The sequence below is a fragment of the Entelurus aequoreus genome, linkage group LG19 (assembly GCF_033978785.1).
Source record: "Entelurus aequoreus isolate RoL-2023_Sb linkage group LG19, RoL_Eaeq_v1.1, whole genome shotgun sequence".
NCBI lineage: Eukaryota > Metazoa > Chordata > Actinopteri > Syngnathiformes > Syngnathidae > Entelurus > Entelurus aequoreus.
Window position 1 is genome coordinate 30,904,049 of NC_084749.1, and position 25,293 is coordinate 30,929,341.

At 43.1% G+C, this 25,293-nt stretch overlaps 1 protein-coding gene across 2 annotated transcripts in view; it reads left to right on the forward strand.

The window, feature by feature from the left end:
* The window catches only part of ak4 (adenylate kinase 4), a 64,544-nt gene that overhangs the window by 20,457 nt on the left and 18,794 nt on the right, over positions 1-25,293 (forward strand). Inside the window, exons 1-2 of one of the 2 annotated variants that reach the window (XM_062028266.1) lie at positions 15,350-15,910; positions 16,897-17,016. In XM_062028266.1, the coding sequence (XP_061884250.1) occupies positions 15,754-15,910; positions 16,897-17,016 (277 nt within the window). In that variant the 5' untranslated portion in view covers positions 15,350-15,753. Of the gene's footprint in view, positions 1-15,349; positions 15,911-16,896; positions 17,017-25,293 lie in introns of those variants that run through there. The other variant, XM_062028267.1, reaches the window with a different exon arrangement.

Here is a 25,293-nt window from a genome sequence, read left to right on the forward strand (position 1 = left end):
CAACTGAAGAGTGTTTTGAGATAAGAACTGTCTCCCCGCTTTACGTTGCAAGCAAATAATTTGAGTTACAAGTATCCTTTGCATAACAAATGCCACAGTGAACGCTGTGAGATCCCGCCAAAACATTTGGACTTACTTGCTACTGCATTAACTTATAGCTAAAGATCAACATAACTTTGTTTTGCAACCATGAGAAGGAAGAAAGTGGGTGTGAAGACAGTGCTGAGAGGAAGAAGCAAGATAATGTGTTTTAATGTACACCATGAGATAATGTTAAACACATCCATTACAATAACTATGGATAACAGTATATCTGCATTTACTCTTCCTTTAACCAGCGTTTGTTTTACAATGTGCACCTGCCAAAAAATGGTGTGATTCATTTGGTTTATAGATGCCATCCATCCATCCATTTTCTACCGCTTGTCCCTTTTTGGGGTCGCAATTTTATACAAATAATTTCTTGAAAAGGGCACAAGGTTTTTACATATGTTTTAAAAAGCAATTTTTTTCTGTGCATATAAACTTACTGAGTTTGTGTATGTGGGGTGGTGAGTCGGTAACGTTAGGTTTAGGGAGGGAGTAATAATAATAAAAAATGGGGCCCCAAACAACAATCTTGTTTAGGGCCACACAAAGCCCAGACCTGTACATGCTCGATACAAGAAAAATGTAATATCAGAATCAGAGTCAGAATAGTTTTTATTGCCATTGTTTTAGAACAGGTTCACAAACTAGGAATTTTTCTTGGTGCAATCGTGCAACATAAAACACATAACCAGTGTTGGGACTAACGCGTTACTTTGTAACGGCGTTATTTTCGGCGGTAACTAGTAGTCTAACGCGTTATTTTTTATATTCAGTAACTCAGTTACTGTTACTACATGATGCGTTACTGCGTTATTTTACGTTCTTTTTTATGTAGTATCGGCTAGAAACTGAGAAGATTTGAGTGTGTTTTACTCAAGAGCTGCAGAAGAGGCGCGGGAGAAGAGGCGTGTGTGTGTGTGTGTGTGTGTGTGTTTGGGGGGGGGCGTGTCTGTGTTTACTAACAAGACATCATGGCGGAGCCAGAAGTCGAGTGTCTTAACATGGAGATATTCTCAGTACTTTTCTTTTGTCGAGCACAAAGAAAATAACATTTTAGTTCAATTTAAGTTGTGTCTTGGATCAACGATCCTATCTACAGCCCAAAACAGCAATTAAAATCTGCTGAAACAGCTACAAAAGCAACATGCTTCGACGAAGCTAGTATAGAGAGAGACACTTCACCTCCAACACCATCTAAGCAACAGCGGCTGGATTTTAACGGAGGGACTGCTAGCCAGGACAAATTGATAGAGCCGTTGCAGCGTATGTGGTAGAAGACATGCAGGCTATTTCTACAGTGGAGTCACCCGCTTTCAGGCAACTAATTCGCATGATATCGGGCATCAAACAGCAAATGGCACGGAAAACATCACAGTGGACAGTGAGTACATAAAAATGGAAAGCGAGCTAAAGAAAACACTCCAAACTCTGCCTCTGCTCATCATTCAGCACTGAAGGTACACACACGCTGTCAATTCTCTTATATACTCTTTCATTCTAGACTTCTAGAGTGTCTGATTATCACATCTAAATGTATAGACTATAAAGTTCACAAACATAAAGAGGGATCCTAGTGGGCCAGGCCAATCTTTCCTTATCTCTAAACTAAAACTGGGGAAATGTGTAGAGTGTTCTGGGCTTCAGACATGATTTTATTTCAGAATTCTTTGAGAGAAAAAAACGCCTGGTTAGGCTTTGTGTATGTAGTGTGTGCCTTCCTTGGTTAACAGCTATGTTGTTATTATGCTGTTTGTTACTTATGTATGTAATGTTGCAGCTATTTAAAATAGTTTTGTCAATTTGTTCTGGTCTGAAACAAATTGGCCTTTTGAAACATATCTTTGTCTTTGTGTGTTGTATGTAGACCACATTGCTTAGCAGAGTTTAGTGATGCAAATGCATGTGAAGTTGATCAACAGATTGTATTATTCTCCAGTGCAATAACAGTACTGAAATGAAGGCTAAAAGGGCATTAAAGGGGACTTTAAAAAAATGAAATGAAAATAGAAGTAACTAAATAGTTACTTTTCACAGTAACGCATTACTTTTTGGTGTAAGTAACTGAGTTAGTAACTGAGTTACTTTTGAAATAAAGTAACTAGTAACTGTAACTATTTACTGGTTTTCAGTAACTAACCCAACACTGCACATAACACAGAATACCGGTAGGAATAAAATGAGCTGTAACTGAGTTATCAGATCTTGTTATTGTTCATGAGTCTGATTAAGCTTTTTCTTTGCCAAATCTGTGTGGAGCCGCAAAAAATTAAAAGCTGTATATAAGTCTTATAATGAAGGCAACACGGGACGTAAGTGTCTATATTAGCTATAATAGCCTGCTATCAAAATGACTATGTGTCGCAGGCTGAAGCAAATCTTCATTGACAGAAATTTTGAAATTTAATATTTATTCTACACATTTTTACAACATTAGAAACCATTAGTAAATCAGAGGCGACTCAGAGAGTGAGATAACTCCTGGAAATTACTGGCTTTTAATGGCCAAAGGTATAGATGAGAAAATGGCAGGCTGTCTTCTTTTAATATATTTGTTACAATAGATGTATTACTTTGGCAAGCTAGGTAATGTTTGCTGTGGTCTGGAACAACATGGTGAGACAAAGAAGGTGTCACGTGGGGGTCGCATATTATGCGGGATCTTTCCTCCAATGCAACACGAACACTCCGGACAAAAACGTGAAGGTAAGAGATGGTTTAATTAACATAAATCATAGCCAAACAGAAAACAAGCAAAAGAAAAGCGTGCCGAACGCACGGGAAGCTAAGACTAACACTAGCACAAAAGTCTGGAACAAGAATACAGAAAACGTGACTGATGCTTACCGCAAACAAGGAGAACAGAACGAGTGAACAAAAAGGCAGGTTTAAATAGCGTCAGTGATGGCAAACAGGTGCGCGTCGGGAACACAAGTGGCAGGTGAAAATAATAAGTAACCATGGTGACGAAACAAACTCACAGGTGCACAAGCAATAACAAAAGGAGTCCAAGACTAACAGAAAACACAAAAACATGATCCGGCCCACGGATCATGACAGTACCCCCTCCTCAAGGACAGATACAAGATGTCCAAAAAACAAAAAAAACAAGCAGGGTCAAAAGTCACGGGCGGGCGGAGGGAGGACTTGGAGGTGGGTCGCCAAGCCAAGTGTCCCCGAATCCACCGAGGCAAAGTCAAGTGGCGGCGGCGAGTGGAACGCCGCTGCAGCCGGCGAGGAGGGCGACCAGGGAATGGCCACATTCGTGGCCGACGGGGAGGTGGGCGCACTTGGCGAGGCGGACGACCACGGAGCGGCCACATCCGTGGTCGACGGGGAGGTGGGCGTCGGCAGGCTTGGACGCAGTGGACAAGGCAGGCGTGGTAGCAGGTACAGGCGGCGAGACAGGCGTGGTAGCAGGTACAGGCGGCGAGTCAGGCGTGGTAGCAGGTTCAGGCGGCGAGTCAGGTGTGGTAGCAGGTTCAGGCGGCGAGTCAGGCGTGGTAGCAGGTTCAGGCGGCGAGTCAGGCGTGGTAGCAGGTACAGGCGGCGAGTCAGGCGTGGTAGCAGGTACAGGCGGCGAGTCAGGCGTGGTAGCAGGTTCAGGCGGCGAGTCAGGCGTGGTAGCAGGTTCAGGCGGCGAGTCAGGCGTGGTAGCAGGTACAGGCGGCGAGTCAGGCGTGGTTGCAGGAGCAGGTACCGGTGTCTGGCGTGGAGCAGGTACCGGTGTCTGGCGTGGAGCAGGAACCGGTGTCTGGCGTGGAGCAGGTACCGGTGCCTGGCGTGGAGCAGGTACCGGTGTCTGGCGAGGAGCAGGTACCGGTGTCTGGCAAGGAGCAGGTACCTGTGCCTGGCGAGGAGCAGGTACCGGTGCCTGGCGAGGAGCAGGTACCGGTGCCTGGCGAGGTGCAGGAGCAGGTGCCTGCCGGGGTGCAGGAGCAGGTGCCTGCCGGGGTGCAGGAGCAGGTGCCAGCCGAGGTGCAGGTGCCAGCCGAGGAGCAGGTGCCAGCCGAGGAGCAGGCGCAGGTGCCAGCCGAGGAGCCGGCGCAGGTGCCAGCCGAGGAGCAGGCGCAGGCGCAGGTGCCAGCTGAGGAGCAGGCGCAGGTGCCAGGCGAGGAGCAGGCGCAGGTGCCAGCCGAGGAGCAGGTACAGGTGTCAGAGATGGTGGCGTCTGCAGGCCCACCGGAGATGATGGTGGCGTCTGCAGGCCCACCCGGGCAGAGGTTAGCCATGAGCATGGCGGAGGTGGTCTAGCCGGCGGTAGCGGCTTAGCATGCCGAAGGACTGGTGGTTGAGGACGGGCTGGAGGTTGCGGCTTGGCAGGCCGAAAGACTGGTGGTGGCGGCCGGGATGGAGTTTGCTGCCTGGTTGGGCGCAGCTGAGGCACCCCACCAGCACAGCTCCCGGCCCCAGCCCCCCCCTCAAGGGGCGGATACCAGACGCGCTCCTTGCGGTCTGGAACAGTCTTTAAGGGTGGGTGGCGGGAGGTCAGGAGGGGGGCAAAATCCTCCCCTCTAAATTGTCCAAAATGTCATTTCCCATCCCCCACCTGAGGTCTTTTGGGAGGATGAGAGGAAAAAGTCACTGACGTGGGCGGGGCTAGACTAGGGGGCGGAGCTTGGCACTCAGAAGGAGACTGTGGCTGACATCTAAATTTCAAAATAATGTCCTGATAATGTTTAATTTTATAATTAAAGTCTTTAGGAGGTTGCTGACAGAAAGAGTCAGAAGAATTTAAAAAAACATCTTCGTCTCTGACGTCATCCACAGTGGGCGGGATGACGTCATCCGTGCGGGTCTCCAGCTGACTGACAGCCCAATCGGTGAATTGCTTAGCAAAATGTGTGATGGGATTACCTAATGGGTGAGGGCCGACATCCGGGCAACTGAGCTATATACGGGTTCTTCGAGCCATAGCAACGAGACTGGCGTTGAAAACAAACCGTTGCCATTACTCTTTAACCTGTCGACCTACGCTGGTTAAACCCGTCATTCTGCCTCCAAAATGCCGAAAAACTGTGTTGTTATTGGTTGTGCTAACCACAACTGGAAACAGGGAAAACAAAGGTTGTATTTTGTTCTGCCAAAGCGCGATAAAAGCCCACAAAGACGAGACAAATGGCTCGCAGCTTTACACCGGGAAAACGAGGACGGTTCTCACTGGAGTCCCCCAAAGTCCCGGGTCGTGTGTTCGGATCACTTCGTTTCTGGTAAATATAAGGAACAAAAATCCACCTTCTTAACCACAACTTGGCTATACCGTCCGTGCTAATGTTGTACTTGTTGAATTTGTACCTTATAACGTTCGACAGCTGAAGTTGTTGTTGTACAAGCCCTTTGAGACACTTGTGATTTAGGGCTATATAAATAAACATTGATTGATTGATTGATACAAAAATAACATGCGGTATATACTATATAGTCTATAGCCTAGCTAGCTATTTTCGAAAACCGGACAACGAGAGGATACCAAAGGCAGCGTTAAGATGGACACCACCGGGAAAACGTAAGCCAGGGCGGCCAAAGAACACCTGGCGAAGAACAGTTGTACTTAAACAATATATGTAGCCCTCAAATCTCTCAATATTTTATACACTAACACTTGATCTTGTTGTTGATAACTTCCGCGTCTCTTTCTTAGTAGCGCGCAGGCTAAGCTAACTAGCAAGCTAAGCTAAGCCTGAGAAGCTTTAAAGTTCACTGAGACGAGTCTGACGCAAATAATACATTTTCGTTTTTTCACACGATATGCGAATAAGTAAAAATGCGTAAATGAAGGATTTAACGCCGACTTCCAAGCCACAACGCTCGTTAAATGCTTTTTCTGTCAATGCTTTGTTCGCTGTGAGCTGGTTTGTTTTCAACGAATTCCCGGTTGCTAGGGTATTGGTAGGCGGAAGTGACGTAGGTCCGCCCTCACCCATTTTGGCGGCGAGGAATACTGGTCTGGCTACAACTTGCTTCGGTCCGGGGGAGGAGCTTGCGGGAGCGACGCGTCATAACGGCGAAACGAAGCCTCTTTGGCTGGCTTCCGTTTTTGCTGACGCGTCCGGTACTGCGGTGGCGCGACAATGTCCTCGGGCCATACGGAGTTGAGTGGGATCAACTTTCCATTAGGACCCCACATCAGGTCCTGGCGCTCCAAGGGGGAATAGCGGAGAGTCTCCGCCTCCATTGACTCCAAATCTAACCACATACCTAAATCCAGCTTCTCGAAGTTCGTGGCGGAAGAACTGTATACTGTTCTCCTTATGTCACGTGGGGGTCGCATATTTATGCGGGATCGTTCCTCCAATGCAACACGAACACTCCGGACAAAAACGTGAAGGTAAGAGATGGTTTAATTAACATAAATCATAGCCAAACAGAAAACAAGCAAAAGAAAAGCGTGCCGAACGCACGGGAAGCTAAGACTAACATTAGCACAAGAGTCTGGAACAAGAATACAGAAAACGTGACTGATGCTTACCGCAAACAAGGAGAACAGGACGAGTGAACAAAAAGGCAGGTTTAAATAGTGTCAGTGATGGCAAACAGGTGCGCGTCGGTAACACAAGTGGCAGGTGAAGATAATAAGTAACCATGGTGACGAAACAAACTCACAGGTGCACAAGCAATAACAAAAGGAGTCCAAGACTAACAGAAAACACAAAAACATGATCCGGCCCACGGATCATGACAGAAGGAGTGGAAGAGTTTACATGTAAACAAACTGTTGCGTCACAGTCCACACTATGGTGAGTTCAAGAACCGCAGAAATTAGTAGGACAAAACGATGTTCACCAAAAAACATACTAAAACAAAAATTTATTTTTCCCCCATCTTTTTCCATTTTCAATCCTTTTTTAAAAATGTTCCACGGAGCCACTAAGGCGGCACTAAAGAGCCGTATGCATATAACGTCAAGTTGTTTTTCCACTCTACTGGTACTTTAAAGGTCAGCTTTGATGATGTTAAGATGTCTGTGTTGATGTTGAATTAAGTGTTCAAATGTAGAGATGTGATGTTCTAGAAGGAATCTAGTCTTTTGAACAGCTTTCTTAAGTGAACGATGAGAACCAATCCACAGCTGCAAGCCGTTTGTTTGCGATCCATTTTATATGCACTCACAGACGCAGCGTCTGCAATATTTGTTCTAGCTGTGGTTACTTTTTTTTTTTTTAACATTTATACATTTTATTCTTGTTTGCGTTGCCAAATCCCGCCACCGTGAACCCAGGGCACACACTCTATCAGTATCACACTTCAAACTTCCCCTTTGAAAAGCTGTGCACTACAAAACTACTCATTGTAGCCATTAATCCTGACTTCCTAAATTTTGATTAAAAAAAATAAAAAATCAACAGAAATTGTTTTATTAATTTTTGTTTGGTAAGTTAATCTTTTATATATTATTCATGAGTTAATGTTGCTGATCAATTCGTGTTTATTTTTGTATAGTGAGTTTATTTATTTTACATTTCAGTATCAAGTGGCTCAAATCAGTCAAAAAATATTCATAGTTAAAAAAAGGATACTTTTTAATTTTTTTATTTTTGTCAAATCAATGCGCTTTAAATCTTTTCTGTTACAGACTAAACAGTGTTAATAATCTTATTGTTTGTTGTAAGTTGATCTATATATTTTTTCTTTTTTGTTGTATTCGATGTCAATAAGGATACAGTGTTATGCAGAGGTGAACGTATATCAATTTTATAGACCAGTGATTTTCAAACTGTTGTACCAGTGGTACGCTGCCTCCGTCAAAATAATCACTTAGTTCAATATTCAAACACAGTGTTACTGTTCAAACTGTGTGTAATGTTATAGGGGCCAAAACTAATAAATATACTTGTTAAATAAAATCTCTGCCTTGCTTTTAATTAATATTTAGGCCTACTAAACTACTATATTTCAATGTTGGTCATTATGGCGGTACTTGGAGAGCCAAGTGTTTTCAGAGGAGGTATCAATCAATCATCAATGTTTATTTATATAGTGTTATGTCTTAGACGGGGGAAGGAGACGGCACAACAGCGGAAGTACAAACTCAATGTTTTTCTTGAGTGATTTATGATTACGTAGGGTGTGTATGCTACTATGTGTTTGAATGTAAACTATGTGCTGGAATTAACATATGAAGATACCGTAAGGGGTGTTGTCATGCGTGTTGAATGGTGGCGTCCAAATCCAGAGGGAGAAGGCAAAGAGGTCCGGGGGTCCAAGCGTGGTCGTAGTGCAGGAGAGAGCGTCCAAAGTCCAGGCAATGTGTCGGGTAATCAGGAGGGCAATCAGGGTTCAGGGGAATATGGCAGCGGGAGCTGAGACAGGGATGCAAGCGAAGCAACGTTCCGACAAGGAGTAGTCAGTGGCGAGGCTCTTTATCCTGTCGTCCGTAATCACTGCCAGGTGTCTTGATTAATGATTGTCTCCAGCTGCGGCGGCATGTGAGTGCGGTCTGCACAGCGCGTGTGGGTGCGGTCTGCGCAGCGCGTGTGGGGGCGTGTCTGGACGTACTCAGAGTGGAGCTGCTGAGTGCTCCTGCAGATGAGGGAGGAACGGACTGTGCGTGTGTCATGACAGTGCCCCCCCTTATGCGAGACCCCCGACGAGCGCCGAAGAGCTCCTGGATTTGCCCGATAGAAGTCTTCTAGCAGAGATGGGTCAGCAAGGTGGGAGGCAGGAACCCAAGACCTATCTTCAGGCCCATAACCCTCCCAGTCAACTAAATAAACTAACCCCCTACCTTGCCGACGGACCCCGAGAATATCCTTAACGGTCCAAACGGGGTCCCCATTGTCCAAAATCCTGGGAGGGGGGGGGGATCAGGTGAAGAAAGTGGGGAAGTAGTAACTGGTTTGATCTGCGAAACATGGACCACGGAATGTCGCTTGACTGAGGGAGGTAAAGAAAGTTTAACAGCAGCAGGGTTTATTATGGCCTCTATAGTGTATGGCCCTACAAATCTGGGTGCGAGTTTTCGAGATGATACCTCAAGATGAAGATCTTTAGCCCGTAGTAGAACTTGTTGACCCGTAGAATACGAGGGAGCCGGGATACGTTGCTGATTAGCACTGCGGCACATCTTTTCAGAGTACCTGATTAAAGAAGCCCGGGCGGATTTCCAAACTTGCTGGCATCTTTTGATGTGTGTACGGGAAGAGGGAACTGCAGCTTCAATCTCCTGTTGAAGAAACATAGGTGGTTGGTAACCTAAAGAGCACTCAAAAGGTGACAATCCGGTAGCCGAACTCTTCAAGGAATTGTAAGCAAATTCGACCCATGGCAGAAACTTGCACCACAAGGATGGTTGTCTGGCAGATATGCAACGTAGCATGGTCTCAACACTTTGATTTGCTCTTTCTGCTTGACCGTTACTTTGAGGGTGGTAGCCAGAGGTAAGACTGACCGTGGCCCCAATTCCCTTGCAAAAGTTCCGCCACACCCGAGAGGTGAACTGGGGACCACGGTCCGAGACGATGTCCACAGGAATGCCGTGTTGTCTGACTATGTGGGTTGTGAGAAGATCAGCAGTCTCGGCAGAAGATGGAAGTTTGTGTAGAGGAATGAAGTGTGCGGCTTTAGAAAAACGGTCAATAATGGTGAGAATAGTGGTGTTACCTTGGGAAGGTGGAAAACCAGTGATGAAGACCAGAGATATGTGTGACCAAGGACGACTGGGAACAGGAAGGGGAAGCAGCAGTCCTGCCGGCGGTCTGTGGGAAGGCTTATTATGTGCACAAGTGCTACAAGCAGCAATGAACTCACGGGTATCATTGGCCATGGATGGCCACCAGAACCGCCTGCGGATGAAGGATAGGGTACGCTGAAATCCCGGATGGCAGGTGAAAATACTGGAAAGTCCCCAGTCCAGAACTCGAGGTCGTAACTCACGAGGGACGAAAAGTCTGTTGGGAGGTCATCCCTTGGGTCCCGGACTTACTCTCAGGGCTTCCTTGACCAGGCCCTCCACTTCCCATGTGACCATGCCAATAATTTTGGAGGGAGGAAGGATAGTCTCTTCCGGGATGTTGTCAATGGTTTCCTCTGAGAACTGACGGGAGAGGGCATCAGCCTTGGTATTACGGGAGCCCGGTCTGAAAGATAGAATATAATTGAAGTGACTAAAAAATTGGGACCATCGTGCCTTTCTGTCGTTCAGTCTTTTGGCCGACCGGACATGCAGCAAATTGCGGTGGTCTGTGAGGACCTGGAATTGATGCTTAGCTCCCTCTAGCCAATGTCTCCACTCCTTCAATGCCTCGTGTACAGCGAGCAATTCCCGATTCCCAGCATCATAATTGCGTTCAGCAGGTGATAAACGTCGGGAGAAGAAAGCACATGGATGGACCTTGTTATCCTGCTTGGAGCGTTGGGAGAGAACTGCACCTATACCAGAATCTGAGGTGTCCACCTCAACAATGAACGGGCTGTCCGGGTCTGGATAAACGAGGATGGGTGCAGAGACAAAACTTCTTTTGAGACACCAGAACGCCATTCCTGCTTCACGGTTCCACTGGAAGGGGACATTGGTAGAGGTAAGTGCATGAAGAGGTGCAGCCAACTTACTAAAGTCCTTAATGAATCGCCTGTAGAATCCGGCAAATCCAAGGAAGCATCGCAACTCAGTGCGAGTAGAGGGTTGAGGCCAGTCCACCACTGCCTTCACCTTTTTTGGATCAGCCTTAATATGTCCTTTTTCAATTACAAATCCCAAGAAGTCAACAGAAGAAGAGTGGAACTCACATTTTTCAGCTTTGATGAACAGACGGTTCTCCAGAAGGCGTTGTAGGACGAGACGGACGTATTGTTGATGCTCCTGAAGGTTCTTGGAGAAGATAAGGATGTCATCCAGGTAAACGACAACAAAACGGTCTATCATGTCTCTGAGGAGGTCGTTAACTAGGGCTTGAGAAACTGCAGGAGCATTGGTCAGACTAAAAGGCATGACCCTATATTCAAAATGCCCTAAGTGAGTATTGAAGGCAGTCTTCCACTCATCTCCCTCCCTGATTCGTACCAGATGATAGGTGTTGCGTAGATCCAGTTTGGTAAAGATGGTGGCCGGAGTGAGGGGTTCAAAAGATGAATTGAGGAGGGGTAACGGATATTTATTCTTTACAGTGATGCTGTTAAGTTGACGGTAATCAATACATGGCCGAAGGGATCCATCCTTCCTGCTGACAAAAAACCCCCAGCGGCCACAGGTGACTTGGATGGTCTGATTATACCAGAGGCCAGGGACTCGGAGATGTAGTCCCTCATAGTTTTCTTCTCAGGAAGGGAAACGTTGTATAGTCGGCTGGATGGAAGGACTGCGTTGGGAATAAGATCAATAGCGCAGTCGTATGGTCTGTGGGGTGGAAGTGACAGTGCTTGATCCTTACTGAAGACTGTGGCTAGGTCATGATATATCTCCGGGACTTGGGAAAGGTCAACAGGGGGAGATATCGATCTGGGTCCTTCGGAATGTATCACAGCAGAACGGAGACAGTTAGCATGACAATGGTTGCTCCAGGCCAGTATCTTGCCAGTGGACCAGGAAATGTGGGGGTCATGTAGACTCAACCATGATCGGCCGAGGACAAGGGGGGCTACCGGGGCATCCAGGACCCAGAAGCTGATGGTCTCTGTATGGTTACCAGAAAGGGTAAGGGATAAGGGTTTAGTGCGATGTTTGATAGGCCCTAAATGGTGACCATCTAAGGCTTGGGCAGACACAAAAGTCTCTAAGGAAATTAACGGAATACCAGATTCTGTGGCATACCTTAAGTCGAGGAAACTCTCGTCGGCGCCGGAGTCCACATAGGCCTCCACTGATAGTGTCCTATCCTCCCAAGACAATGTAGCAGGGAACAGAGTACTCGGGGTTTGCCTGGAAAAGATTGTGGGGATTGTAGTATGGCTCACCAGTATCCCCTTGACTGGTGAGCCCGATCTTTTGGCCGAGATGGGCAGTTGCGAATATGATGGCCCGCCATACCACAGTATAAACATAGGCGTCGTTGAAACCTCTGTTCCCGTTCCTCGAAGGAAAGTTGAGATCTACCTATCTGCATGGGTTCTGGGGAAGGACTAGGACATGGATTAACTGGGCCTGTCTGTCTCGTGAGGTCCCAGCTGGTAGAACGAGGAGGTCTTGCCACAGTCGTGCTGCCGAAGTCGCTGTCCCTCTCCGCTTCTCTTTCTGAAAGTCGCTGATCAAACAAGAGGGCTATTTCAATTAGCTCGTGACTAGAAGACGGCCTGTCTCGCATCAATCCATCCTTTATATTCTCATTAAGGCCTCTCCTGTAGGCACTCAAAAGATCCCCTGTCATCCCAACCACTCTCAGCTGCCAAAGTGCGGAATTCTTGGGTGTATTTAGCCACGGAGCGGTGACCCTGTCTGAGGGAATGAAGCCTATCTGCAGCATCTCTTCCATCCGCGGGATGATCAAAAACAGCAAAAAATTCTTTACGAAACGCAGAATAATTAGAGTTAAACCCCGAAGACTTGCTAAGGGCGGAAGTGGCCCATTTAAGGGCAGGTCCAGAAAATAAGGAAAACATAAAGGCTATCTTTGCCCCATCGTTAGCATAACGAGATGGTTGGTGTTCAAAAATAAATTCACATTGAACCAAGAAGCCACGACAAAGTTCAAACTCCCCCTCAAAAATCTTAGGACTGGCTATCTTTGGTTCGCGAAGGGAAGACGGTCCTTCGGGGACAGGTGCCTCAGAAGAGCTCAAAATGGGAGTGGGAGGTGTCATCTGACCTTTACTGAGGTTGTCCAATCTTGACAGCAGATTAGCAAATGCAACATCAAGTTTGTCCTCCAAGGTGGAAAATCGGGCCTGATGTTGTCGAAGGACAGACTGGATGGCAGATAGGTCTCTAGGAGGGGAAGTTCGGACCAGAGTACCGGGTGGGGGATGTTTTGCGCCGTCTGGTTCCATCTTGGTCGGAACGTTCTGTTATGTCTTAGACGGGGGAAGGAGACGGCACAACAGCGGAAGTACAAACTCAATGTTTTTATTGAGTGATTTATGATTACGTAGGGTGTGTATGCTACTATGTGTTTGAATGTAAACTATGTGCTGGAATTAACATATGAAGATACCGTAAGGGGTGTTGTCATGCGTGTTGAATGGTGGCATCCAAATCCAGAGGGAGAAGGCAAAGAGGTCCGGGGGTCCTAGCGTGGTCGTAGTGCAGGAGAGAGCGTCCAAAGTCCAGGCAATGTGTCGGGTAATCAAGAGGGCAATCAGGGTTCAGGGGAATATGGCAGCGGGAGCTGAGACAGGGATGCAAGCAAAGCAACGTTCCGACAAGGAGTAGTCAGTGGCGAGGCTCTTTATCCTGTCGTCCGTAATCACTGCCAGATGTCTTGATTAATGATTGTCTCCAGCTGCGGCGGCATGTGGGTGCGGTCTGCACAGCGCGTGTGGGTGCGGTCTGCGCAGCGCGTGTGGGGGCGTGTCTGGACGTACTCAGAGTGGAGCTGCTGAGTGCTCCTGCAGATGAGGGAGGAACGGACTGTGCGTGTGTCATGACATATAGCCCTAAATCACAAGTGTCTCAAAGGGCTGCACAAGCCACAACGACATCCTTGGTTCAGATCCCACATCAGGGCAAGGAAAAACTCAACCCAGTGGGATGACAATGAGAAACCTTGGAGAGGACTGCAGATGTGGGTGACCCCCCCTCCCCCCTCTCTCTTGGTAAGACCGGTGCAATGGACGTTGAGTGGGTCTAGCATAATATTGTGAAAGTCCAGTCAATGGTGGATCTAACATAATAGTGAGAGTCCAGTCGATAGGGGGGCCAGCAGGAGACCATCCCGAGCGGAGACAGGTCAGCAGCGCAGAGATGTCCCCAACCAATGCACAGGTGAGCGGGCCACCCCGGGTCCTGACTCTGGACAGCCAGCACTTGGTGAAAAAAGTTTGAGAACCACTGTTATAAACAAATGATACTTTTTATTAGGGCTGTGAATCTTTGGGTGTCTCACGATTCGATTCAATATCGATTCTTGGGGTCACGATTTGATTCAAAATCAATTTTTTGTCAATTCAACGCGATTCTCGATTCAAAAACAATTTTTTTCCCGATTCAAAAGGATTCTCTATTCATTCAATACATAGGATTTCAGCAGGATCTACCCCAGTCTGCTGACATGCAAACAGAGTAGTAGATTTTTGTAAAAAGCTTTTATAATTGTAAAGGACAATGTTTTATCAAATGATTGCAATAATGTACATTTGTTTTAACTATTAAATGAACAAAAAATATGACTTATTTTATGTTTGTGAAAATATTGGACACAGTGTGTTGTCAAGCTTATGAGATGCGATGCAAGTGTAAGCCAAAGCCACTGTGACACTATTGTTTTTTTTGATAAATGTCTAATGATAATGTCAATGAGGGATTTTTAATCACTGCTATGTTGAAATTGTAACTAATATTGATACTGTTGTTGATAATATTAATTTTTGTTTCACTACTTTTGGTTTGTTCTGTGTCGTGTTTGTGTCTCCTCTCAATTGCTCTGTTTATTGTAGTTCTGAGTGTTGCTGTGTCAGGTTTGGATTGCATTGTTATGGTGTTGTTGTGTATTGTTTTGTTGGATTGATTAATAAAAAATAAAAAAAAATATTTAAAAAAATTAATAATAAAAAAAATGATTTTTTAAAAATGAGAATCGCGATTCGAATTCGAATCGATTTTTTCCCACACCCCTACTTTTTATAGTCGCAGCAGAGAGGAATTGTTGTCTTTCCATAAAATAACTGAAAAGCACAACCCTAATGGAGTGTTTACAATTAAAAAAAACTACAAAAATAAAAATATAGTCAATATTTCAGATTCATTTCCCCCAAAAAAGTAAATTTAAATTATTCTGATCAAAATATCACATTATAACAGCTAAAAGTGATTATTCCGTTGTTTAAAAAGAAACAGTTAAAAAAAAAACTTAAACTGAGTGAAACGTTCAAGTTTGCTAGGTTTGCCGCTGTCAAGTGGAACGAACCATTTTGCATTTTTGATAGGGGTGTGCTTAATCTTGGACGTTCTTAATTTGATTCAAGCAAGCTTTTTTATACAATTGAATGACAACATTTATTCATTTTTTTTAAATTGTATGACGTTTTCTTTTAAAATGTAGATATTTAAATGACAGAAAATCATATTCAAACTTTACAACAGCCCAAGCCCCCGCCTGTGCTCGAGTCCCCGGTACAACAGCCCCAATTCGGCGCCCTGGTGCAGTTTAAAAAGCTCCTCACTGTAAACACGGTGAAAAACTACAAGTGCCACGTCACCCCGCGGCGTGGGCGTGAATCATTCGTCCGCATTTCTCTTGGATGATGTGAGCAGAGAAATGGGGCGTTGTGGAAACGCAGATATTCATTCGTGGATGAACAGGCCAAGTTACCGTATTGTATCCAAGAGAGGAGCTTCAAGAAAGGAAGGAAAGGTACCCCGCCTCTTGGTCAAAGAGTACTGACACTGCAATGGTCAAAGAGAGACGACCAGAAGACTTCGAACATAAACAGAAATTGGCAAAAGACACCATCCAAACATCCGAGGGGAGGTTTTACCTTTCATGCGTGGAACTGGTTGGGAGTGTTCCCTTCTAATTCCTTGGAAAGCACTCTCCGTCTTGGTGTTTTTTTTTTTTTTTTTTTTTACATACATTTTTTATGAGCAAGAAGAACATGGCTAAGTTGTTCCGAGCTGCTATTATGGGTCCTCCAGGGTCAGGTAAAGGAACCATATCCGAGAGAATTGCGCAAAGTTTTGGCCTGCAATATTTATCCAGTGGGCACTTTTTGCGTGAGAGCATCGCGGCAAATACAGGTAAGATCAAACATTTTAGAACACGTCCCCCCCTCCCACCCCTGTATTTTTTTTTTGCACGAAATGATTTCCTTGTTCAAGGCTGCATGCTTAAAATAAAAAAAACAGTGCGTGTGAATACTTAACCATCTTCGCATATGTTTTTTTTGGATCAGTAAAAACTGCATTTAAATGCATCTTCCAATAAGGAATCAACTGGATGTTTTGCATGGGCCAAAGGCATACTCCTACTAAAACTGGGTGTAAACACTGTTGACTTGAGTGAAAACATGTGTGCTTGTGTTTATAGGACATTTCTCCCCTTCAATCCTCAGCAGCAGTGTCCATTATATGTTGTTGGAATCTTCCCAGCAGGGACAAGGCATTGATACAACGTTGATTATACATACATGTCTTGTTAAAAAAAAAACTGACTTTCTAACAACATTGCAAAATAGTTGTATTTGTAAATTGAGTGTGTGAATGTTAGTGTTGTTGTCTGCCCTGCGATGAGGTGGCGACTTGTCCAGGGTGCACCCCGCCTTCCGTCCGAATGCAGCTGAGATAGGCTCCAGCCCCCCCCCCCCCCCCCCCTCTCCCGCGACCCCGAACGGGACAAGTGGTAGAAAATGGATGGATGGAGATAACATTAACGGTGGATCCACATTGTTGGTTGGAAAATGACCAAAATTCAATGGTCGAATCAACATTGTCAAAAAGCATGTTACAACGTTGTATTTGTGTTGTAGAATATTGTTTGGTAAATGATCAAAATTCAGCGGTCAAATCAACGTCAGAACCTAACAAATGTTTGAGTTGCTAAACGTCAGACCCTAACTTAACAAGTTCTCAACGTTGTTTGACAGTCCGGTTGGGGATAGCAGGGGTTTTTGTGTTGACACTTTAAGAGTCAGCAGCTGAATAATAATGAAACTTGTTGTGGCTATAAAATGAATACAAATGCACATTTACTGTCTACTAACTTGAGTTGATTATTTGTGAATCAGAGGCAGGTATGCAGGTAAAGACCTATGTGGAGAGAGGCATGCTGGTGCCTGATCATGTGATGACCAGGCTGATGATGCCCAGACTGGAACAATTGAGTGGCCAAAGCTGGCTTTTAGATGGTAAGAAAAAATTGCATATCTATTGTATGTACTGTACTATCTATATGTATTTGTTTAAGGCTGCAACCATGCATGCCAAAGATGGGAAAGGCAAGCTCTCTCTTAAATGGGATTGGCCAAACCTTTTACGGCCCCTTATAGACCTCCGTATTTAAAAAAGAATGCATGTCATATGAAGTGCGGTTTGCCTTCTGGCAATAAAAGAACCATCTGTACAAAATACGCATGTACTGTATCCACTATAATAAGGTCTGTACTCATAAATAGCGAAGTAAACTAGTAAAATGTACATCAAATTATAGATGAAGGATGTATGTAATCTTTTGATCCTGTAATGTAGGGTACAGATGTTTACAATTTAGTGGCATGTTTTTATTGATATTTGTCAATCTTACTGGTTGTGGAGACTTTAAAACAAGGACGTCAATCTCGATTCATTGAGGGCCATAACATAGGTATGGCTGCTTTCAGAGGGCATAACAGTGAATATATATATGTAAATATTAACGTATAATTGCTAGGGGTTCTTCAAAAAGTATGTGATCTCCATTGAAGATTAATGCTTTTCAATGTCTATCTCCCCCCACCACCAAGCTGACAAGGTAGCAACTAATTGTTTATCTCCATACACCGTGTAGAGCCTAAAGTTAATAAAAATCACCTCCACTACGGTTAATATACTGCATTTCTTAGTATCTTATGTATCTTTATCAAGTATTATTATCACTGGTAGCCGAGGCTAAACATGTTACACGCTGAGAACAAGCAAGAGCAGGGATGCTGATAGCTAAGTAAGCCACTAAGATAGCTAGCAACAGAAGAAAAAGGGGCTTAGTACTTTACTAAGCACTAACAAGTGTAGGAACTATTTTGTTTCCATTGGTGACTTTGTATCAGAACCAACCAACGTAACGTGTGGAGTCCCCCAAGGTTCAATCTTGGGGCCGACTTTATTTAACATCTATATGCTCCCACTCGGACAAATCATGCAAAATAATAACATTGACCATCATTGCTATGCCGATGACACCCAAATCTATGTAGCGCTATCACCAAATGACTATCGCCCCATAGATCTTCTGTGCCAGTGCATTGAGCAAGTCAAACACTGGATGTGCCAAAATTTCCTACAACTAAATGAAGATAAAACTGAGATAATTGTTTTTGGTGCTAAAAAAGAAAGGTTTAAAGTCGTCCAACACCTTCAATCACTGTCCCTGAAAACCTCAAATAAAGCCAGAAATCTTGGGGTTATTTTAGATTCTGATTTACATTTCGACAGTCACATCAAATCAGTAACAAAATCGGCCTACTATCACCTCAAAAATGTAAAAAGACTTAGAGGGCTCATGTCAGCTCAAGACTTTGGAAAAACTTGTACATGCCCTTATTACCAGTAGGCTAGACTATTGTAATGGTCTCCTTGCAGGTCTTCCCAAAAAAACTGTCAGGCAGCTACAGCTTGTTCAGAACGCTGCTGCTAGAGTTCTAACAAAGACCAAAAAATGTGAGCACATTACACCAATTCTTAAATCCTTACATTGGCTCCCTGTACATCAGAGAATTGATTTCAAAATCCTCCTGCTCACATATAAATCACTACATGGTCTAGGGCCCAAGTATATTACTGATATGCTCCCACTATATAAGCCCTCTAGATCACTAAGATCTTCTGAGACCAATCTGTTAGCGGTTCCAAGAGTAAACTAAAATCAAAGGAGAGCATCATTCAGTCACTATGCAACAAATAGCTGGAATAAACTTCCTGAAGATGCCAGACTTTCCCCAACTCTGACTACTTTTAAAACTAGACTGAAGACTTTTATGTTCACCTTAGCTTTCAACTAAATCTTTTAATCTTTTAACTTTTAACGTATGTTCACCTTAGCTTTCAGCTAAATCTTTTAATCTTTTAACTTTTAACGTCCGCACTGTTTTTATTTTTATTGTCTGCATTTTAATTTTGCTTTTATTTTCTTTCATTTCACTTTGTTGTCTGTGAAGCACTTTGAGTCTGCCTTGTGTATGAAAAGCGCTATACAAATAAAGTTGCCTTGCCTTGCCTTGCCTTGCCTTGCCTAGATAGAAGCGCATTACAACAGAATGTAAGCAGCTATGAACAGGAAATTAACAGGTATATTAATAATAGTTTAGAAAGAGGATAATATAACAACAACTGTTGGTGTCTCAGCATTATCGCAGTCAGTACACTACACGTAAGAGGGTGGCTCGATCCATAAATTGGTGGTGTCGACATACTATCATTATATGATCAATACCAGAGTGATCAGATCGATATATATATTATTTTTATAAATATTTTTTTTTTTTTTTTTTTTTTTAATGTTTACAAATTCAGAGACACAGGAGGATTTTGAGGGCACAACGGATTTTAAAGAGTACTCACTAGTAGTTTTTCATTTTGTTTAGTTATTGTTCACTTTATTTTGATCAAAAAAATGTGTGTAATAACATAGAATAAGGAACTACTTAAATATTGTGCTGATATTGTTAAACTGTCAATAGTACTCACAAAAAAATGCATGGAAAATGTTTTAAGTTAATACATGTGATCGGTGTCGGTATTGTATCAGCCGATCTCACTCATGGATGATCAGTATTGAAATTGGTAGCATTAATCCCTGATCGCAACTGTCATTAATGTCACGACAGAATTGGACTTTATTTTCTATTCTGTGAACAATATTGTTTCCTTTCCAGCTTTCTTATTTTCAGTGCTACTTCCTGTTTGCCTCACTACTGTGGCCCCAGCACTGTCTCCCACACCTGTCCCTGATTGGCAATCTGAGCACACCTGTTACAGGTTGCCATTCAGGCTTCTTTGTTAACCAGCCTGCTCTGAACACAGGGCTTGACCATTGTTTCTTGTTGTAATTGCATGTTCCCTGTGCACTTCCAAGCTGCACTTTAGCTACCTTGTTTTTGACATAAAGTCATGTTTACCTGTGTTACACACCTGCCATCTCTGCATCCTCTGCAACAGCAACATCCCTGATAATCGCCTCATGAGATTATTGCACAATTGCTTATGCATTTGATTATTATATTTTTTTACCCACAAATTGATGAATAACTTGCTTTGAAATCATAAGTCAGGGTGACAAGCATATACAAGTGTTCATCTTTATTTGAACAAAACCAAAACCAAAATGTTGCTCTACAGTCACTTTTGTAACCCGTTCTTTGAGTCTGTCTGCAAGATGCTGGATTCTGGATGCGTTCCCAAATTGAAAATGAAGCCCCACCCACCCTTTCCAAAATTGTCATAATTTATCTTTTGAAAATGTACACTGTTTAAATATATATTGTGAAGTTGTCAACGCTATTTTTTTTCCAGCTATGGTCAAAAATTTACTTCATAAGCATTATATAGATTCACCCGGCCACAACATTAGATACACCTGCACACTCTCAGATCAAGTCAGACAATCAGTGTTGGGACTAACGCATTGCAAAGGTAACTAGTAATCTAATGCGTTATTTTTTATATTCAGTAACTCAGTTACCGTTACTACATGATGCGTTATTGTACGTTATTTTTTATGTAGTATCGGCTAGAAACAGAAGATCTGAGTGTGTTTTATTGGAGCGCTGCAGTGTCGTCCTTCTGAATGTTCTTGTGTCACAAGCCGGAGATCTTCTGAGACCATGTCAGTGTGTGTGTCTGAGTGTGGGTGTGGGGAGGGGAGGGGGGGGGGGGGGGCGTGTCTGTGTTTACTAACAACGGAGCCGCAGTCGAGTGTCTTAACATGGAGATATTCTCACTTCTTTTCTTTTGTCGAGCACAAAAAAAAGAACATTTTAGTTAAATGTAAGTTGTGTCTTGGATAAAAGATCCCGTCTACTGCCCAAAACAACAATTAAAATCTGCCTGGTTAGGCTTTGTGTATGTCACATGTGCCTTCCTTAGGTGAAGCCAGGTTTACAGCTATGTTGTTATTATGCAGTTTGTTACTTATGTATGTTATGTTGCAGCTATTCAAAATAGTTTTGTCAATTTGTTCTGGCCTGAAATAAATTGGCCCTTTGAAACATATCTTTGTCTTTGTGTGTTGTATGTAGACCACATTGCTTAGCAGAGTTCAGTGATGCAAATGCATGTCAAGTTGATCAACACATTGTATTATTCTCCAGTGCAATAACAGTACTGAAATGAAGGCTAAAAGGGCATTAATGGGAGCATTTAAAAAAAAAAAAAAAAGTAACTAAATAGTTACTTTTCACAGTAACACATAACTTTTTGGTGTAAGTAACTGAGTTAGTAACTGAGTTACTTTTGAAATAAAGTAACTAGTAACTGTAACCAGTTACTGGTTTTCAGTAACTAACCCAACACTGCAGACAATACAGCAGTATTAATGTCATGTGCATGCCAAGATGAAATGAAAATATTACTTTATTTTACTTTTTGTTGTATTTCCTCATAGCCTGAAGCACATTATTTCCCGGCTATTGTAGGCCGTATAAAACAATGTGGCGGGCCTTGAGTTTGACACATGTGCTTAAAACGGTTGATGCAGACATAACTACATGTGTAAATAAATAAAAAAAACTACTCCAAATTTCCACCAGCAAACTGTGTATGTACACAGACATACCGGTAGTCTTTTTGAGGTACGTTCAATAAAAATGAACAAAAAATATGTTGTATTTTGGTGAAATATTCCAACAGACTCAGACTACAAACAGGTCAACGTGGCTTTTTTAAAGTTAAATATTATCTAGTAAGTGGACAGACATTTAAACATCCAACTGATTGTTGTTTCACAGGCTTAAATGAAGCACTGCCAGTATAATCATTAAGTAAACAAATCCGTTTTAGTTTGGCCGGAGAAAAGAGCAGTCACTTAAAGGTCACACACGAATGAGTACATGCATTACATCAGTGACGTGCGGCGAGGTTCATACCTGGTCATTTCTTTAAACGTTAACTTCTTGTGCTCTAATCAATGTTACTACAGGTTGCTCATTGTGTGGATAAGAAGAAAAAAAAGAGAATAATTCACATTTGGTAAAAATGTTCGAACAGCCACCGTAGCTGTGCTTCTTTGCAGAAAGATGGCAGCCAGTCTGTATTGTCCATTTAGCAAGAATAATGATGTCACACTTACTGTACATTAAATACATTACACAAGCTGGACTAAGTCATGTTGTGAATGTTTATGCAAACTAAACCTTATATTGGCGACATGCGGACAGAAATGGCCACGTGTCCTCAGCCCATTCAGGCCTCAGCGCAGTGGACTAAGCAGAGAAGAAAAACTCACAGGTTTCTGGGCTGTATTTGATCATTAAATGTGCAAGTTCAAGGTTTTTTACATAAAGGCCTACTGAAATGAATTTTTTAAATTTAAACGGGGATAGCAGATCCATTCTATGTGTCATACTTGATCATTTCGCGATATTGCCATATTTTTGCTGAAAGGATTTAGGATAGAACAACGACGATAAAGTTTGCAACTTTTGGTCTCTGATAAGAAAAAAGCCTTGCCCCTACCGGAAGTAGCGTGACGACACCGGGGGAAGGACTGCTCATATTTTCCTATTGTTTACACCAGCAGCGAGAGAGATTCGGACCGAGAAAGCGACTATTACCCCATTAATTTGAGCGAGGATGAAAGATTTGTGGATGAGGAACGTGAAAGTGAAGGACTAGCGTGCAGTGCAGAACATATCTTTTTTCGCTCTGACCGTAACTTAGGTACAAGCTGGCTAATTTGATTCCACACTCTGTCCTTTTTCTATTGTGGATCATGGATTTGTATTTTAAACCACCTCGGATACTATATCCTCTTGAAAATGAGAGTCGTGGAACGCGAAATGGACATTCACAGTGACTTTTATCTCCACGACAATACATCTGTGACACACTTTAGCTACTGAGCTAACGTGATAGCATCGGGCTTTACTGCATATAGAAACAAAACAAATAAGTCCCTGACTGGAAGGATAGCCAGAAGATCAACAATACTACCAAACTCTGGACATGTAACTACACGGTTAATGCTTTCCAGCTTGGCGAAGATTAACAATGCTGTTGCTAACGACGCCATTGAAGCTAACTTAGCAACGGGACCTCACAGAGCTATGATAAAAACATTAGCGCTCCACCTACGCCAGCCAGCCCTCATCTGCTCATCAACACCCGTGCTCACCTGCGTTCCAGCGATCGACGGCGCGACGAAGGACTTCACCTGATCATCCATGCGGTTGGCGGCTAGCGTCGGCTAGCGCGTTTGCTATCCAAGTAAGTCCTCCTGGTTGTGTTGCTACAGCCAGCCGATAATACACCGATCCCACCTACAACTTTCTTCTTTGCAGTCTCCATTGTTCATTAAACAAATTGCAAAAGATTCACCAACACAGATGTCCAGAATACTGTGGAATTTTTAAATGAAAACAGAGCTTTTTGTATTGGATTCAATGGGCTCCGAATACTTCCGCTTCCACTGTTGTCACGCGCAAACGTCATCATATCGAAATGTTTTCAACCGGAAGTTTGCCGGGAATTTTAAAATTGCACTTTATAAGTTAACCCGGCCGTATTGGCATGTGTTGCAATGTTAAGATTTCATCATTGATGTATAAAAACTATCAGAGTGCGTGGTCGGTAGTAGTGGGTTTCAGTAGGCCTTTAAGAAAATGTAAAAAAAAAAAAAAGGATTGGAATTACGCAGAAAATCAATTTATATCAGTTCAATGAACAAATATTTATATTTATTTTGCATTATCATTATTCTTCTTTTGCCTCCCCTGTCCGCACGTCCCTGCAATGCATGTACAGTATTTAGCTTTTATTAACAGTATGTGAATCTGACAAGTTGGCTCAACTATCAAGACATGTGTATCTTAGATCAGAATTCTTAACCTTTTTGACCTCAGGGCCCAGTGTTTCCACTACAGAGAGGCCTGTGGCCCACTCATATATTAACACATGGGGCGGCGTGGCGAAGTTGGTAGAGTGGCCGTGCCAGCAATCGGAGGGTTGCTGGTTACTGGGGTTCAATCCCCACCTTCTACCATCCTAGTCACGTCCGTTGTGTCCTTGGGCAAGACACTTCACCCTTGCTCCTGATGGCTGCTGGTTAGCGCCTTGCATGGCAGCTCCCGCCATCAGTGTGTGAATGTGTGTGTGAATGGGTGAATGTGGAAATACTGTCAAAGCGCTTTGAGTACCTTGAAGGTAGAAAAGCGCTATACAAGTACAACCCATTTATCATTTATTAACACTGAAATAGTCATCTTAGTCTTGATTTTAATCATATTCAATAATTATATCCAACCTACTTATAGTGTGCAACCATTTCAAATGATATAAAAACATGTGCTAATCACAAATATAATTGTTATTTAACACATACACCTTAGACTTAGGTCAGGCGGATTAGAAAAATAAGTTGGGACAAGCGGTAGAAAATGGATGGATGGATGGAAGTTGTAGCCAAATATACTGCATAAGAAGGAACTCTGCATAAAAATTTACGAAAAACTAATTTACACACATACATATACTGTAAGTACCATGACTAAACTGACAATAAAAATGAAGTGCAAACAAAAATACAGCTTCACCACTTTAGTCATTTCTGTGCTTAAGAAACTTCTTAATGACTTTAGCTCCAGATTTCTTCTGTTTGTTTGATATTGTCATTACTGCCACAAGTGGTGGAAAGGTGTATTACAACTGAGGCCAATATTTCAACTTCATTATCTTGATTATCAGTGTATGCAACCCTGCCTTTACTTTGACTCGTGAACTTGAGCGCTAACCTATTATTTAATTGGAATGAGACTATTGTTCATATTTGAGGGTGATAGCATTAGCTTGCTTGTACAAACAACATAGACATGACTTGTCTAACTTGCCTAAGGTTTACTAAACTTCTTAGAGTGGCAGAAACTCTTAACTTGGACTGGAGCTATGGTTTATTATAGTATTGGAGTAATTTCTCAACTAATTTATTCAATTAATCAAGTGATCAAATAAAACATTTTCTAGCCTCAATGTGACTTTTAGGGAAAATAATTAAAATAAAGGATTTTTCTAATGCCCTTTATTTTTGTTCATAAATACACATAAAATTGAAATTGTTCTTTTGTAACAGTAGCATCACTATATATAACTTATAGGTTGATTGGCAACACTAAATTGGCCCTAGTGTGTGAATGTGAGTGTGAATGTTGTCTGTCTATCTGTGTTGGCCCTGCGATGAGGTGGCGACTTGTCCAGGGTGTACCCCGCCTTCCGCCCGATTG